Source organism: Charadrius vociferus, unplaced genomic scaffold (assembly GCF_000708025.1).
Source record: "Charadrius vociferus isolate BGI_N301 unplaced genomic scaffold, ASM70802v2 scaffold7, whole genome shotgun sequence".
NCBI lineage: Eukaryota > Metazoa > Chordata > Aves > Charadriiformes > Charadriidae > Charadrius > Charadrius vociferus.
The window spans coordinates 23,814-39,121 of record NW_009649308.1 but is presented as its reverse complement, the minus strand read 5'-3'; the positions used below and the strand labels follow the sequence as shown (position 1 = coordinate 39,121).

Below are 15,308 nucleotides of genomic sequence, written 5' to 3'. Positions count from 1 at the left end.
CTGTAGTGCTGCTGGAGGTGGCCGTCTCCTGGGCAGCCCCTGTCCTGCGTTCCCTTGGGAGAGGAGATCCGGACACCCTGTGTGCGTGTGTGTGCATGTGCGTCAACCAACTGAGACCATGTCCGTGGAGCAGCAGAGGAAGGGAGTTGTGCTTGGCTGTGTGTGGGTCAGGGGAAGCTGAGGAGGTTTCTCCCCACGGCTGCAGGATGGTTGATGGGAAGCGGTTGGGGTGGGATGCCCTCTCAGTAGACCCAGGAGACTGGCACCCACTGTGGAGAGCTGCAGGCCTGCTCAAAGGCTTCCTGCAGCAGCTGGAGGCTTTCTTCCACCCCGTTGTTGACCAGCGAAAGGTCAAAGTAGTGCGCGTATCGGCTCTGGATGCTCTCTGAATCCTTCCGGAGCTGCTGCAAAGCCTCTGACTGCAAGAAATGTGAGAGAGCGCTCATGAGACTGGTGAGAAGCAGAATTTTGCAGCCCATCCCAACAGGCGAACTCCCACCCACCATAAAAACAGCTCAAGTCATTGCTAAGTATTGGAACACGGAGCATCCCTGCAGCTTGTGTGACAAGCTAAGAGCTGTTGTGCGATCTCTGGGAGTTGTGTGTCTGGGGGTTTTGCTGGACTTTAATGCAGTGCTGGGAGCATCAGGTCACCTGCTAGTGAGGCCAGACCTGCTTAATCTTGTATTTATCTTTAAATGCTGTGCGTCAGCTCCCTGGGAAGAAAAGGTTCACCACACAGCAGGCTGCTCGTTACTACACTGGGCAGTGTAGCCAGCTCAAGGCCGAAGGCTGGTTTCAAGGTAGGATCCCTCCAGAATGGTCCCTCCTCACTGGCTTTTGACCAGAACGGAGCTGGCTGGCAGAGCTGTACCAGCCTCCTGCTACAGGATTTGACTGGGATGGAGTTAAATTTCTTCATAGTGAAAGCGAAGCTGCCAGCCTCTTCCTGCTGGTGTGGCTAGTCTGCACAGCTCCCCAGCTAGCCCGGGCATCCCAGGAGTGTGTCCTTGCGGGCAGATGTGCCCTCAACAGCAAAGTCCACACCGATTTCCGCATATCTCCCTAACGCACCTTGAAACACAGGCGGCTCCCTGCTTCTGTGCCTGGGGAGGGCTGAGCTGGGGATGCTGCTCTGGCTGCAGCTCCGCTGTGTGCTGCCCGGCAGCTCTTGGGGGTGGAGAGGGGAGAGCAATGAGCAGTTTGCCTGGGTGATCTGAGCTCTGCTGGGTCACATTTTGGCTCTGCTGCGTCCCTTCTAGTAGGCAGTTACCTGGGCTGCGGCAGCTCGCTATATATAGTGCCTGCGCCAGTGGGGGCTGGCCCTGCCCACTGCGGCAGGAGATGGTTCCTCCAGTCTGGAGGCTGCGGTGGGTGATGGGGCATGGAGGGGGGAGCAGCAGGCTGCCTTACTGCCCTTTCTGCCCTGACACTTACCCCCGCTTCCCCCCTGCAGCCTGCTGCATCTGGCTTTGCAATCCTCTGCAGGCTAACCTGCCTCTAGCTGCCTGTGCAATGCTGGCGCTGAAGGCTGCATAAATATCCTCCTTGCAAAATAGCTGTATCTTAAGCTTTACGAACGCTGAATTAATAGGTTGGGAGAGGTGGCTTTGGCTGGCCGTGAATCCAGGAGGAGCACAGCTCTGTGGGTTTCCCTGTTCTCCCATCGCTTCCCGTCTCCCTGCGGAGGTCCGCCCTCAGGGGCGCTGGTCCAGGCTGCGGCAGGACAGGGCAGGCAGCACGGCTCCCACGCGCTTCCCGGGAAATGGCCACGTGTGGCCACCAGCCTCGCGGTGCTTGGCACCGCATGAGTTAACTACGGCGTCAGTGCTGCTTTCATCCTAATTTTGGAAGGATGAGCATCTTAATGAGGCAGGGAATGAAAGGAGCTGGTTTTTGTGTGTGCCATTTGCGTAGCTGATGGCAGGATAGATGTTCCTGCTCTGCGGCACTGCTGCAGCCCCAGATAGCAGCTGATTATGCTGCAGGGACAATAGTTGCTGGGGGGGTGTCAATCTGGGAGAGAGTCTGCAGCTGCAGGAATCACCAATTCCTTTCTCAGGTCTGGGCTGAGGAAGTTGCCCTGCTCTCCTGGACCGCAAAAATCAATGCAGACACAAAGAAGCTGATGTGGAGCAGGGAGAGCGCCCTGGGCTGATGCAGCGGGCTACTTGCCCCCCCTGCCGTGGGCAGTCCAGCCCGGCTGGAGGGGGACTTGGCCTCGGCGCACTGCCACCCACCTGCTCTGCCTTGTCTGTTGGGGCAATGAAGACTATGAACGGGGAGAGTTCGGCCGTGCGGACGATCTTCAGGGTCTGTGGAGAGAAGGGTGCAGTTATGAGCGTGGCCCTCCCTCAGGGTGGGAGCAAGCGCAGCTGGATGGCTGCTGTCCCCCACTGCCCCACGCTGCCCCCCAGCCAGGGCGTGATGGTCCCCGTGATGCAGTGGTGGGCTAAAAGGCCCTAGTCTGGGGCCGTGGGCTCTCTGGGTGGACTCCTGAGCCTGGGGGGTAGTGGGGTGATGTGGGGGCATCTGGGTGATGCTGGAGCAGGAATCCCAGCACAGCTTCCCTTGCACCTCATGGGGGAGGACGTAAGGGTGTCCCCAGCCCTGCTCTGGGCTGGATATTGGACACGACTGCCACTTTGCAAAGCAGTACCCACACGCTCGGTGTCGGAGAGGGGAAGGGGTCCCCGTGCGGGTGCCCATGCTGACCCTGCACCTCCACTCCCAGAAGCAGCCTGGCCCTGGCCTTGCTGTCACAGCCAGGCACGTGCTGTGGCAAGGAATACCCTCACTGCACCCACGGCTTGGGAATGGGAATGCCACCCCAGCACTCCCTGCCTTTTTCCTTTGGGAAGGGCAGGTGGGCAGTGCACCAGGGAAGGCAGGGACAGTCACAGCCAGCACACAGGTAGTTCAATCTGCGGCAGTCCCCATCCTGCCCACCCCTTCCCCTGCTCCCTACCTGGGGCTCAATGTCCAAAATAGCGACTTTGTCCTGCTGGTGGATCTTGTGCACTGTTTCAAACTTGGTGCCAAACATGTTTCCCTGGTAGCTTCCAAACTCCAGGAACTCGTTGGCTGAGATGTCTCGGGTCATCTCCTCAGTCGAAACAAAGTAGTAGTCCTTCCCGTCCACCTCATTCTTCTTCTGGGGGCGTGTGGTGTCTAGGAAAGGAGGGAGATGGTGAGTGCTGGCCCCCAGAAGGACTGGGGAACAGCACCCACTGCTCTGGGTGTCTTGTCTTCCCCTTTTGACCATGGGGCTAGGGCATGGAGGACCTCTGTACCTCAAGACTAAGCTGTACTAATCCCCTTTCAACTCCTTCCAGTTTGGGACAAGTAGGGAACTCAGCCAGCCCGAGGAGGGCCATTGGGATCTGAAGAGTGAGGTGTCTCTGCAATGCAGCCAGTAGCAGCCCTGCAGCCATCTGTGGGTAGGTTCAGCCCACAGGACAGGGGGCAGGGAGGCCCTAGAGTGCCCTGTGTGGTGGCCTCTGACACCGGGGGCTTGGTAGTGCTGGAGGAACATCTCCCCACCTCCTATCTGCTGTCAGAAGGTCCTGGCTCAAGGAGGCAAGAGGAAACATACCCTGTGCTGTGCCCTCCGCCCTGGCTGGGTACTTACATGGAGGTGGGTACATGAACTTATCCGGGTTGTTGCTGAGCAGAGCATTCTTGATGTGGCTACGGCCCACGCCGCTGGCCCCTGCAGAGAAGGAGGGATGGATGCTGGATCTGAGCTCAGGGAAGCCTGGTAGGAGATGCTGGGGCCCCTCTGCAGCTCTGGATCTGAGGAAAGGTGCAGAGCTCCTGGGACCTTGCCCAGGATCTGCCTTTCGAGCTAGTCTGTGGTGTCTTCCAGCCTGGGAGGAGGCTCTCACTGCCCTGGCCATGCTCACCTCCAGCCCCAGCTGGAGATGGGACAGGTGCGTGCTGAGCAGCCAGCATGGTAGTGGGCTGCCCATGCCCGTGGGATCCACTGACAAGTGCCCAGCATCCACAGCGCGGGACTGCTTGCTTCGGTGCAGCTGTGCAGATCAGAGCTGCTTTTAATAAAAATTATCCATAAAGATACTTAGAAGCTGGAAACTCCTGAATTAACTCTACCTCATCATCGCAGTGCAGGTGCCAGACCATGCACAATGCCGCGTGGAGGAGGTCAGCCTGCTTGGTGACTGCTGCAGGCAGAAGAAATGCTTCCCAGAGCTTACTAAGTTTTGAAGGGCAGTGCTGCCCCAGCCCCTCTCCAGACCTGGTTCCCCCGGGGACCCACCACTCGCAGCACCTGCGCTGCAGAGGATGCCTGGGGCAGGACCTACCGATGAGCACCAGAGTCTTCCTCTTGAAGGCAGGCAGCCTCACCACCTCCTCGTAAGAAACCACATCCAGCTGGTCAAAAACTGCGGCAGAGGAGAAATGAGACAGCGAGTGGTCAGAGCTGGCTTGGCCGCAGTATCAGGACCACGTACGCATCGGACCGAAGCCAGGTCCTTGGGAAAAATGGATGGAGCGATCAGGACTGGGCTGGGAGCTCGTCCCTTTTTGGCTGCTCAGGGAAAAGGGCAGCAGCTTTAGCAGCAAGCAGCATGTAAGGAGCAGAAGAGGTGCTGGGGAGCTGGACCAGCAGCCGCCAAAGGGGAAGCCGGGGCTACTCTCACTCAGTAATTCTGCTCAGGACGGTAGGACCAGGGAGCTGGGTGGGGAGGCAACAGGACGCTGCCGGGAGCTTGTTGCTGGGGGAGCTTTATTTATCTTGCTGATTTACGGCCTTGTTTGTTGCTGGCTGGAGCTGCAGGCTGGGCTAGGAGCCAGCACGTCCTCAGGCAGCCGCCTTTGCTGGCCCAGGGCATGCTTAGCATGGGGTGTTTGCACGGGTGGCTGAGGGGCACGCTCCCTGCCGCACCAGGGACGTGGCTTGGCAGCTGTGGGGACCAGTTCAGCTGCTCCCTAATGGCTGAGCAGCAGTAAGGTCACCGCCTGCCCTGTGTTCAGCAGCCTGCAGAGTTTGAGGGCCCCAGAGCCCGACCTCCCAAGGAGCTCATGGCCAGGAGTGCCAGGGATTGTCACCGCAGGAGAGCACGGGAGCCAGCCCCAGCCTCATGCGCTACAGAGCTGCGTGGGGACACAGCTGTGGCCACCTGAAGGGTATGAGGACTGCGAGGAAGGGACTCAAAAAAGCTGACAGCTGTGGGGTATCCTCCTGAGGTCCCACTTCCAACACAGCTGGGCCATTTGGTCTGACTCTAGAGGACAGACCCACCGCTGCCCAGAGGCAGGAGTGACGGCCAGGGCTGGGGATGGAGCCCATTGCCCTGCTCACACTTACTTGAGCTGTGCTTGGCCAGGTATTTATCTTTGCACTTCTTCTTCTTCCCAAAGGGGCTACAGCTCGGGGATTCGCTCTGACTGGACTGGGTGACGCTCGCCACACGCCTGCCGAGAGAGGAGGACACCACCATGGTCCAGCTGTCACCCCAAGCCCTGGGGCAGCAGCGGGATCGTCCCTCAGACAAGCAAGGGCAAGAGGAGCAGGGTGGCTGCTGGGACAGGTAAAGACTCACTCTGCAGCAGATGAAGGGGACGTTTGCCTCCTTTTCCCAGCAGTGATGCTGGTGTTACCCAACATGCTCACACTCCTGGAGCACATGGCCACTGTTCCCGCCTCCACTCCTAGATCCAGCCCTTCTGGCCAAACCCAAGGACCTACCACTCCTGCAGCTCCGGAGAAGGGATGAGTCCTGCTGACTCGGTGCAGGAGCCCTCGACCCGGCCCTGCCACCAGTTGCTGTCATCCTTGTTTATGATTTGAATCACATCACCGATCTGAAACTTCAGCCCCGCTTCCTTGCAGGGGATCAGGTTGTCTTTTTTTGGGTCATAGTCAAACTGCGCCCTCATGAACATCTGCAAAAGAGAGAGTGGGACAGAGTCAGCATGGCCGTGCAGTGTGGCTGAACTTGGTCCTGTCCAGCTCCTGGCCCCCAGTGACTGCAGAGCCGCCTCCAGACACAAGGTCCCTGCTCCAGGAGGGACCCCAGCCACGAGACTGGCTGTGGAGAAAAGAGATGCACAAAACCTTGGGGAAAGCTCTTTGGCATGGAGCTGCATTGAGATGTGTTGGTGGGTGAGGGAGGGAGGAGGACGGCATCTTGGCCCTACTGGGAGCCAGTGAAATGGCTGCTGCCTCTAAGCAGGCCTGCCTGCCCCCCAGCTGGTGCTCAAACCCTGCCATGTAGCCCCCCTGCAGTCCCCTGGGTGCTGCACAGCGCTGGTGAGCTGAGCCAGCTGGAGACGAGTCCCACCACCCAGACCAACATGGTGCACAACAACTGGGATCTGCAACGGGGTGAGCAGAGAGGAGCTATCACAAGCGTACCCTGCAATCCCATGTCCTGGGGACCCCAGAGAAGGCCATGTCTCAATCTCCAGCTGCTGTGCCCCGACCTCTCCCCAGCACCAGGCACTCCCATGCACAGCACGGGACCTTCGGGAGCCGAGGCTGCAGTGTCATGGCCATCCCTGCCTGGGACTGTCCTGGTCTCTTCAGCATCAGCTACTCTTGCAATGTTACGTTTATCGCAGCTGCAACTGGAAATGAGCTGCTGCTGCTTCCCAGGCCACTGTGCCACCCTCCTGGGGCTGGGGAAGTCCTGGGGACCAGGAAGGCGTGAGAAAGTGGCCCTTCCCTGTCCCTTCTGCTTGCTCAGCAATTTGGGAGGGAGTTTACAGCGCCTGCTCCCACCGGTGCAGCCCGCGCCACTGAAGCCAGCAGGCAGCTGGGTGCCCCTGGGCTCTCACTGTCCCCGAGCATCTTTGCAGCGTTAGGAGAGAAATGGCACATGGCTTTCGCACACAGACGTTGTTTTCCAGGAAGGCTGTTCAGGAAGAACAGACTGTCAGAGAGCAACAGGATGGATGAGAGTCACCTATCCCTGGGAGGAGGGCAGACCACGCATGTGCACCCCGCATTCTCTGCACTGCCGCTTGCTCTCGGTGCCTGTATGAACCATTTCTTGTCTGAAACGCGGCTGCAGCTGCAATTTGTCTCTGGGTAGCGCACCCAGCAAGATCAGGAATAGGGTGGGGGCAAAGCCAAGGGAGGGTGTGGAGGGTGGGGAGTGAAAGGCAGGGTTTAGGGAACAAAGTAAGCTGTAGCTAAGCACAGACCTCACATAGCCCTTGTTCTCCTCCTGGGTTTTTTTTTGTCCCATGGGCCTGAGGCTGCTGGGAGCCTCCAGTCATGGTGCGAAGTCCTGCAGGCTCTCCCACAAATCATGGATGGTCCCTGTTGTTTGAGACTCCTGTGATCATTCAGGAGGGTGCCGGGCCCCGAGCCGGCGGCGTGCCTGGGGCTGCCCAGCAGGCCTGCCACTGGCAGGAGATCCTTCTACAGGGGAAGCAGCACTATCAGACCCAGACTCACGCTAACGCAGGCTTGCCCTGAGCACAACCCTATCAAATAATTTATCCCAGAAACACAGTGTGTAGCAAGCAGGCCAAGGGATTCACATGGGGTGACACCTATGTCCTGTTCTCAGATGTGATAGGCAGGGCCTGGAAAGTCCTCCTCCCTGGGCAGGTAGACCATGCTGTCCTTGTTCCACCTTGAAACAATTTCCCACAGTATGTTCTCCTTCAGTAGTGCTGCTGGAGGCACGGGGCCAGCAGGACACCAATATGGTTCCCTTTCACTGCCAGAAAAGCAGAGCATATGGATCAAGCTGTGACATGAGTTCTCTCACAACGGAAGACAACAAAAGTGGAATCTCCTTTCAGGATGGGGACCGATGCTTGCTTTGAAAGCACTCCCTGGCACTGGGAAGCTGGTTATCAACACAAGGGACACACAGCAAGCACTGCCCAGGCACCTGCCTGGAGCCCTCGGCTCCCGCAGCCCTGGTACCCCGAGCCAGACACGGCCACCTCACTTCGGAAAGACCCTCCCTTACACCAATTAGGAGTTCGCATCAGACAGCTCCAGGCATCACCCAGACTGCAAAGGGCCAGCTCCAAATGCAAGCTATTTGCCTGCCTGCCACCCGTCCCCTCTCTGGGGCTGAAGCCCAGGGACTGAGCAGGCTCCACCATGAGAAGCCCTGGTCTTTGAAGTCAAAAGGCTGCTGTTTGTGCCCGGGAACAGGTTGGAAGTGACCTCGAGAGCCCTGAGTGCTCAGTGCTTCTTCTCGTTAGGTTCCTCCCGAGCAGACCTGCCCCAAGAGACACTCGGTTGGCGTCAAAGTGGCTGGCTGCCAGGCTGCGGGGCAAGCCAGGGCAGGGGGACACCCTGTCGCCAGATCTGCACCGTCCTGCCTGCCAGGCCCTGGAATGAAAATGATCATTGGGATTCAGGAGTTGAAATAAAATCAAAAGTCCACTCTCGGTGGCGGACTGCAACAAGCAGAGACGCGGGCAGCCCGCGAGTTCTGGGGAGCAGACAGCACCACGGCTCTGGGCGCAGCAAAAGGGAGGACAACTGTTGCTGGGAAGGAGTTTGTCCCTGTGTCCTTCCCTGAGCTCATGGCCAGCCTCGGGTGAGCCAGCAACCGTGTTCCTTCTCTTGGAGGTAACTTTTTCCCTGGCACTGAGCTGGCCTGGCCGATCGGAGCTGGCTGGGTCAGGCCAGGGAGGGCGGACGGACAGCAGGGAAGGGCAGACATGGGCCAGTGCTTAATAAACAAACACGTGCAAGGCTGGTTGAGCTGGAATGGGGACAGTACGGAGACAGTTTTCACTTGACGCCATGACCAGAGACTTCAGCTTCTTTGGGTAAGGAAGGAGGGTGATATGGACTCCCCTAGCCCATCCCAGCACTGTCCAGCCCCCACCATCTGCCTCTGAGCTCCTCTCCCGCTCCTGCCTGTCCACGACGTGGGGGCTGCGCTGAGGTTGGCTCCTGCACCCAGAGACAGCACAGCATCCCAGCCACCATGCACTGAAGTTTTGGCAGAGGAGCCAGCCCTCCCCACTATCCTGAGTATTTCAGCCACAGCAGGACTTGAAAGGCAAAGCCAGGCAGGTGTCACCCCCTGCCACAGCACGTCACCGCCCCCCTGGCAGTGGCAGCAGGCGCCAGGACCTGCTTTCCTCTTCCCCACCGCTTCTTTCCTCCCACTCGCTGCTCACAAGTGTGCTGGCAGCATCCGGACCTACGTCACCCTCCCTGCGGCTGATGCACCGGCGTCAGTGATGGCAGGGAGCAGCGGGAGCTGGTGCTACACCTGCAGTTGCTGCTGTGGCCCTGTAATGGGGATGTGGCTCTAACGGCCGCGGCTCTGAGAGTGGCAGGAAACTCTCTCAGGCTTCCTTCTCACACCGCTGCTTTCCCATCACCAAACACTGCGCTCACGTACCACTGTGGCTCAGGCATCCCAGGCCCACGTTCCTATATACACGTTGGGTAAACACATCCACACAGGGCCAAAATCTGCTCGTTTGCAGCAATGGAAGCCCAGGACAGATCCCTTCACCCTCCGGCAAGCTTAGGCAAGGTGACCAGGCAGCCATCTCCTCGTCCTTCCCCTGGCTCAGCACAGCTCTTTCCCAAGTGCTGGTCCCCCGCGGTTTGCTCTGGTCCCACCCGGCCCCACAGCCACGTCCCAGCACAGCCCGCGGGTCTGGAGGCTGCACTTACCTGGAGAGCAGGGAGGCGGCTTTGTTGGTTGGGAATGACTTTTATTGAGACCATCCCCTTGGTTTCTTTCTAGTGAACAAAGGAAGGGGAGAAATAAGAGTTGGAGGAGGTGGTGGCTGGAGGCAGCCCAACAGCAGCAACCTGTGCAGGGAGCTGCTGAGTGCCAGGACCTGCAAAGGCGAGGCTCCTGGATGCTCCCAGCTGTACCAGAAACAGCTCTGCTGGGGCTGGGCTAAGACCTGTGGCAGCATAGCTTTGCCATGCCTGTCCCATCCTCATGGAGGGGCACTGACACCCCCACAAGGGGCTGGCTGTAGATACTGCTAAGCATCACCAGAACCAACATGGAGATGTGTATCATCTCTGGTGTGGCTCCCCCAGTGAGGAGCTTGGGAGGAGAGGCTGGTTCTGCCAGGTCCCCTCCATCTGTCCCCTCCATGCTGGCCTCTTGCTCCTGCCCTCCTGGTGACATTAGAGGCACAGCACTCCCTTGCCTGCCACAGGCCAGATGCACTGTTGCCCCATGTGCTTCACAAGACCTACATGGTCCCGTGGGGACAACCACGCTTGGAGGGGCCTTCTGGGCCAACCACCCTTCTTGGGAGGCAAACAAAGACAAGCTCCTCCTTGGTCCTGCTGTCTGGAGCAGGGACATCCCGCCACCAGGCAGGAGAGGAACGTGGCACTGCGGCAGGGCCAGGCCTCCCACTTTGGCTGCTGGTGGGTGTCCTCAGCACCACCACCACCTCCCTCCAGCCAGGTCTCACATGTCGGGTATGGATCAGGATGGCCTTAAGTGTGTAAACCCAAGGCAAGGGCTGAGACCCTGTCCAAAGCTGTCTCTAGCAAGGGCCTGGCAAGATCACCATGACCTCAGCAGCAGGAAAATGGCACCAAGGTGACCTGCAGGAGCGGCTCAGGTCTGCAAGAGCAGCCAGCCCCTGGGCTGGTGCTGCACACCAGCCTTGGCAAGCAGAGGTGGTTTCCAAGCCCCACACACAGCAGCACATGTCAGGGACCCAGCCAACAGCCTTTGCTGCTGCTCTCGGGAGGCCAGAAACAAGCAGCAAGCACAGACCATCAAGGCTGCGGACAGAGACCCAGCGCTTGGCCGTGTTACAGCACCCTGGCACAGCCGCCTGGCTCCCGCCGCATCACACCGCTGCAGGCAGCTGTGTGGTGGCTCTGGTATCTAGGAGGGGGCGAGTGCTCAGCCAGCATGCATGTCTGCAGGCCAAAGGGGTCCTTCCTTGGGGAATAGCCCCACCAAACACAAATACCTACCAGCATCTTCTGCAGCTGGTCAACTGAGTGGTTGCTCACACTCTGCCCATTGATTTCTATGATTTCATCACCCACGTGAAGGGAGCCTGCCAGCAACGGGAGAAACATGAAAATGCAGGACCGGACAAGAGTCGCTCACCAAACCCAAACTACACAGCTCCACCAGCCCCCCAACCCCCTGGGCAAGCTTGTGGCCAGGACACTGCGATGTTTGCCTAGGCAATGCTTGGGGAGCCACACATGTCACCTAAGCGCATGGGGAATGAATTCTTCCCCCACCACCCAAGACACACACTTCATCCAGTCTGAAGGTCATCAGGTTCGTTTCTGCTGTGTGCTCTTCAGCGCTTTAGACTGGTCAAAGCACCTGTTTCAGAGTTATTCAAACCCAACCCAAGTACCTCACCTGAAGCCCAGTGACAGCCTCCTTTCAGGGCCCTTAACACAAGCATTCTTGACTTTGTGTGTTTTCAGTTTATATACCCAGCCAGATTACAGCCTCAGATATACTGCTATAAATCAGGCTCCAGTGGCACTATTGGAATGGCTCCTGGGTTATTTTGGCAGCGGTAAGCTCAGACTTCCCACTTGGATCCAAGGTTGGAAAAGGCGCCTCTTCTAAGCACAGAACATCTCATTTCCATGTCCCCTTGGCAAGACCCAAACCCAGAAAATAGCACCTATTTATTTCTTTTGGCACCTTCTTTTGGTCTGCAGAGCCAATCCACAGCAAGCGTGTCCCACCTGTGCACTTTAGGAATGGGAAGAGCTTTCCCTGCAGTCTCTGGGGTATGATCCATCTCTTGTTACAGTGACCCCATCACGAGACTGAGACAGACGGTCTCGGGTTCCTTTTTGGGAGAGCCCTTCCCCCAACCCTTCGTTTCTCCCTAAAGCCTCCAGCGCATTAACATGACAACCATGCACAGAGCCCAGCAAGTCCCGAGTTCCTGACATATTCCTAGTGGAGGGATGGACACAGAAGTCTACGTCACAGGGGAAAGCCAGCAGTGCTGGGGAGCTGCCTTATCTCTTCATGGAAAGAAACCAGCTGTGGACGTGCACACCATACACTGCCTCTATGAGGGCTGCGTTACCTTGTCTGTGAATCATGCCCCCGTGGAAGATCCTGGCCACCATGCAGCTCTGCTTGTCGTTGAGCTTCAACGTGATTCCCTGGAAGACAGGAAAATCCATGACTGCTCGCTGGAGGGGAGAGCTCCCGCACTCTCAGCAAAGTCCTCTCCAGACCCATGTCCACGGTGGGCTGCGCAGTGGCTAGGGGGAAGCACCCTGCTCGGCCAGCCCAGCCTACTGCAGCTCCTCTTGGCACAAGCATCACCACCCTTTGATGGGGCTTGCTCCGGGTCCCCAGGCAGGAGGCAGGATCCAACACCCTCTTCCCGTGGCTGAGGTCTCCAGCGATCTCCTGCTTCCCCCGAGGCCAGCCCGTTGGCACGGCTCTACCTGCCCCTCCGTCCCCCTGGGTGCCACCAGGCTTTGGGATCTTGCCAGCTCTCACCATGGGCTCTTCCGTGACCTTCTCAAACTGGATGAGGCGTATCTTCCGCACCTCGCGGCCATTGCTGTGGGAAGGGCTGCCCAGAGTAGCTGAGCCGTTGGTATAAATGTCCTCAGTCATGGCGTTCGGGGACTGAGTGATGGCCTGTCGGGGCAAAACAAAGACCGGGGTTTAGGGACTCCACCTGAACGGGGCCTGGGAGTTCTGGCTCCCCACTGTGGGGCTGAGCTACTCCACCATGTTAGGGTGCCTGGATCACAGGTGGGGTACAGGGCAGGGAGAGACCCATGTGCTGGAGCAGAGGACAGTAAGAGCAAGAAAAGATGAAGAGCAAGAGAGCTTCATCCTTGGAGATGTGGATGTGGGCTTGATCTGCAGTTTTCCAGCCTGGGAAACACAGGAGGTAAGAAAACTTTGGAAAAGTAGGTAGCAGAAGCCAAAAGAGTCCACAGGTGATCATCTTCTGCAGCAACGAGTCCCAAACACTACTTGTGTGTCACAGCAGCACCTGACCCACAGCTGGCTTGTTGCAGAGCATAAAGCCCAGGACAGCTTCACCGAGTGAACGGAGCAGTTTGGGACTCACCCCAGAGACTGGGGCCAGGCTCTGCTCTGCAAGTTCAACCCTTCCTCATCTACATCAACGAGCAACTGACAGGGTGCCGAGCCACATCCACATCCAGGCACTGAAGGCAATGTGCTCCCAAGCCAGCCAGACACTCCCGGTTCCCCTCCCCAGCTCCCAGCTACAGGCCAGTTGGTGCTGGCCGGCACTGGGAAGCCAAGCAGGGGCTTTCAGCCATGGGGAAGCCTTTGTTGTTCATCTCCAGCAGGCGCTGGCACCGGGGCAGGTAGAGGGTGCACGGCGTCCCGGGCAGAGACCTCCAAACCCACCCTGCCATGCAGCAGGGACACTGCAAAGTGAGCTGCCACCTCCTAGTTTGAGAAGCATGGCACAGTCCTGTTAAACCCCGGCGCAGTCCTGTTAAACCCCTCGGGCACGCTGGGCAACGTCTCCGCACAGCTCACAGACACACCAGTTTGGCCCCAAGTGCAGCAGACTTCCCTCCAGCCTCTCCCAAATTGGTGCTGGCCAACAAAACCCAGGCCAGCTTTGATCTGCATCCCCTGCCCGCCTTGTTGGCATGCTCAAATCCCCAGGCCAGCCCACGAGGCAAACCAAAACCCTGCCAGCTGCCCCGCTCCGCACCAGGCTGCCGCCTTTGCTGCCCAGTTTGCAGCCCGCACCCTCGCTCCCAGCAGCGCCTGGGTTGGGAGCCAGAGCCAGCAAACCTGCGGGGACACCCAGCAAGGTCCTCGCTGGCTTTAGTCCCGCATAAACGACGTGGCACACCATGCCGCACGCTGACTTGCCAACACACCCGACCGAGCGCTGGTCCCTGGAGGTCCGTGCCAGCGGCTGGGGGAAGCGGCAGCCCGACCCTGCCGCCATGGCTCGCTCTCACTCACCGCAGGAACCCGTCCCGGAGCAGAGAATCGGCTGCAGCCCCATGCCACCAAGGAATGAGATCTGGCCAGGCTGTAGGGAGGTTCATGCGGATGCCACGGCACTAAACCACAACAAAATTAGCTTTGGTAGGGATGTGCCGGAGTGCTGCCGGGCTGAGACAGCGGCCCAGTGCTGCGCAATGTCTGGAAGCAGGGAGGGAGCCGAAAGCAGGGGCGGCAGAGCCAGGGCTAGCCGGGCCAGCGGGAGAGGCTCTGGCAGAGGGACGGACCAGCACCGAGGCACGGGCACTGTCGCAGCCCCGATGAAAGGGCGCTGTCAGGGCCGGGTCAGGGTGGGAAGGGCGCAGGGAGCCATGTGTCCAAGCTGCAGCGATGGGGAAGATGCATGATTTATTTTTAAGCCAACTACTTCTAAAAGAGTCAACCAACCTCCTCCTCAAAGGAAAAGGCTGACCGTGTCGGCTTTGGCTGCCAACAGCTTAAACATGGAGGAGGAGGCTGAATCCCAGCCCAGAGCAGTCTGCAGGCCAAGGACTCGCGGGGTGGAAGGAAGAGCGACTCGCAGCCCCGCAGCCTGCCTTGCCAGCGCCAGCAGGGCACGGTGCTACTGTGCCATTCGCAGGGCAGAGGGACACATCCAGCAGCGCGGGTGTCTAGAGCCGGCCCTTGGTTCTCTGCCGGCTGCCCCAGCACCGCCAAACCAGCAGGTGGGAGGAGGAAGAGGAGGATGAGGAACTTCTCCAGCCCTGCCCGAGGCCAAAGTGCCCGTGAGGTGGTCTGAGTCAGCACAGATCACACTTATCTTGGTCATGCCTTGGCAAAGCGTTACACCGTGCAATCCCCGGCTTCAAACCTCTAGGCTCAGCAGAGCCCGATGACCCAGGACACAGCACAGTCTGCTCCAGGGGCTGGGAGATCCCGTCCCCGCTGTCCCCACCATCCCCGCCAGCTGAGCCTCCCGGCCCTGACCTTTGCTTTTTGCTGACATCTGGAGAAAACACCCAGCCCTCGACGCTGACGCAGCACCAGTGTCACCCTGGTGACTCCCAGAGAGCGAGCCTTGTCACCAGAAACTCGCTGCTGTGCCTGGGGATGGCAGCTCTGAACCCAGCAGGGTCCTCCAGCAACACCTTCTGCCCCAAACAGAACCGCACTGGGATGGTGTGGGCTTTTGCTGGCCACCCCGCTCAGCCAGTGGATGGGGATGGGAAAATAGCTGGCTCGCGAGGAGGACCCAGGACCCGTGGGGTGGCAGATTCCAGCCCTGGTGTTGGGCATCCAGAAGGCAGAGACAGGAGATGCGTGTGGCTCCATGCGCATGAGCCGGCCGGTCGGATCACCTACCCTGCACTCTCCTGGCAGCTGCCCAGTTCTCTGCCGGCCTTGGCCGGGGTT

General features: G+C 59.0%; 1 protein-coding gene across 1 annotated transcript; it reads right to left on the bottom strand.

Annotated features, from left to right (window-relative positions):
• Positions 1 to 12,587, bottom strand: MPP1 (membrane protein, palmitoylated 1, 55kDa). The gene is made up of 11 exons (XM_009889232.1): positions 12,444 to 12,587; positions 12,019 to 12,097; positions 10,922 to 11,007; positions 9,638 to 9,706; positions 5,714 to 5,910; positions 5,333 to 5,439; positions 4,326 to 4,406; positions 3,632 to 3,712; positions 2,969 to 3,171; positions 2,241 to 2,315; positions 1 to 419 (listed from the first exon to the last, which is right to left on the bottom strand). Exons 1-11 carry the CDS (start codon positions 12,561 to 12,563, stop codon positions 243 to 245), a joined length of 1,275 nt encoding a protein of 424 aa, XP_009887534.1. The 5' UTR covers positions 12,564 to 12,587; the 3' UTR covers positions 1 to 242.
• Between the last annotated feature and the right edge of the window lie 2,721 nt (positions 12,588 to 15,308).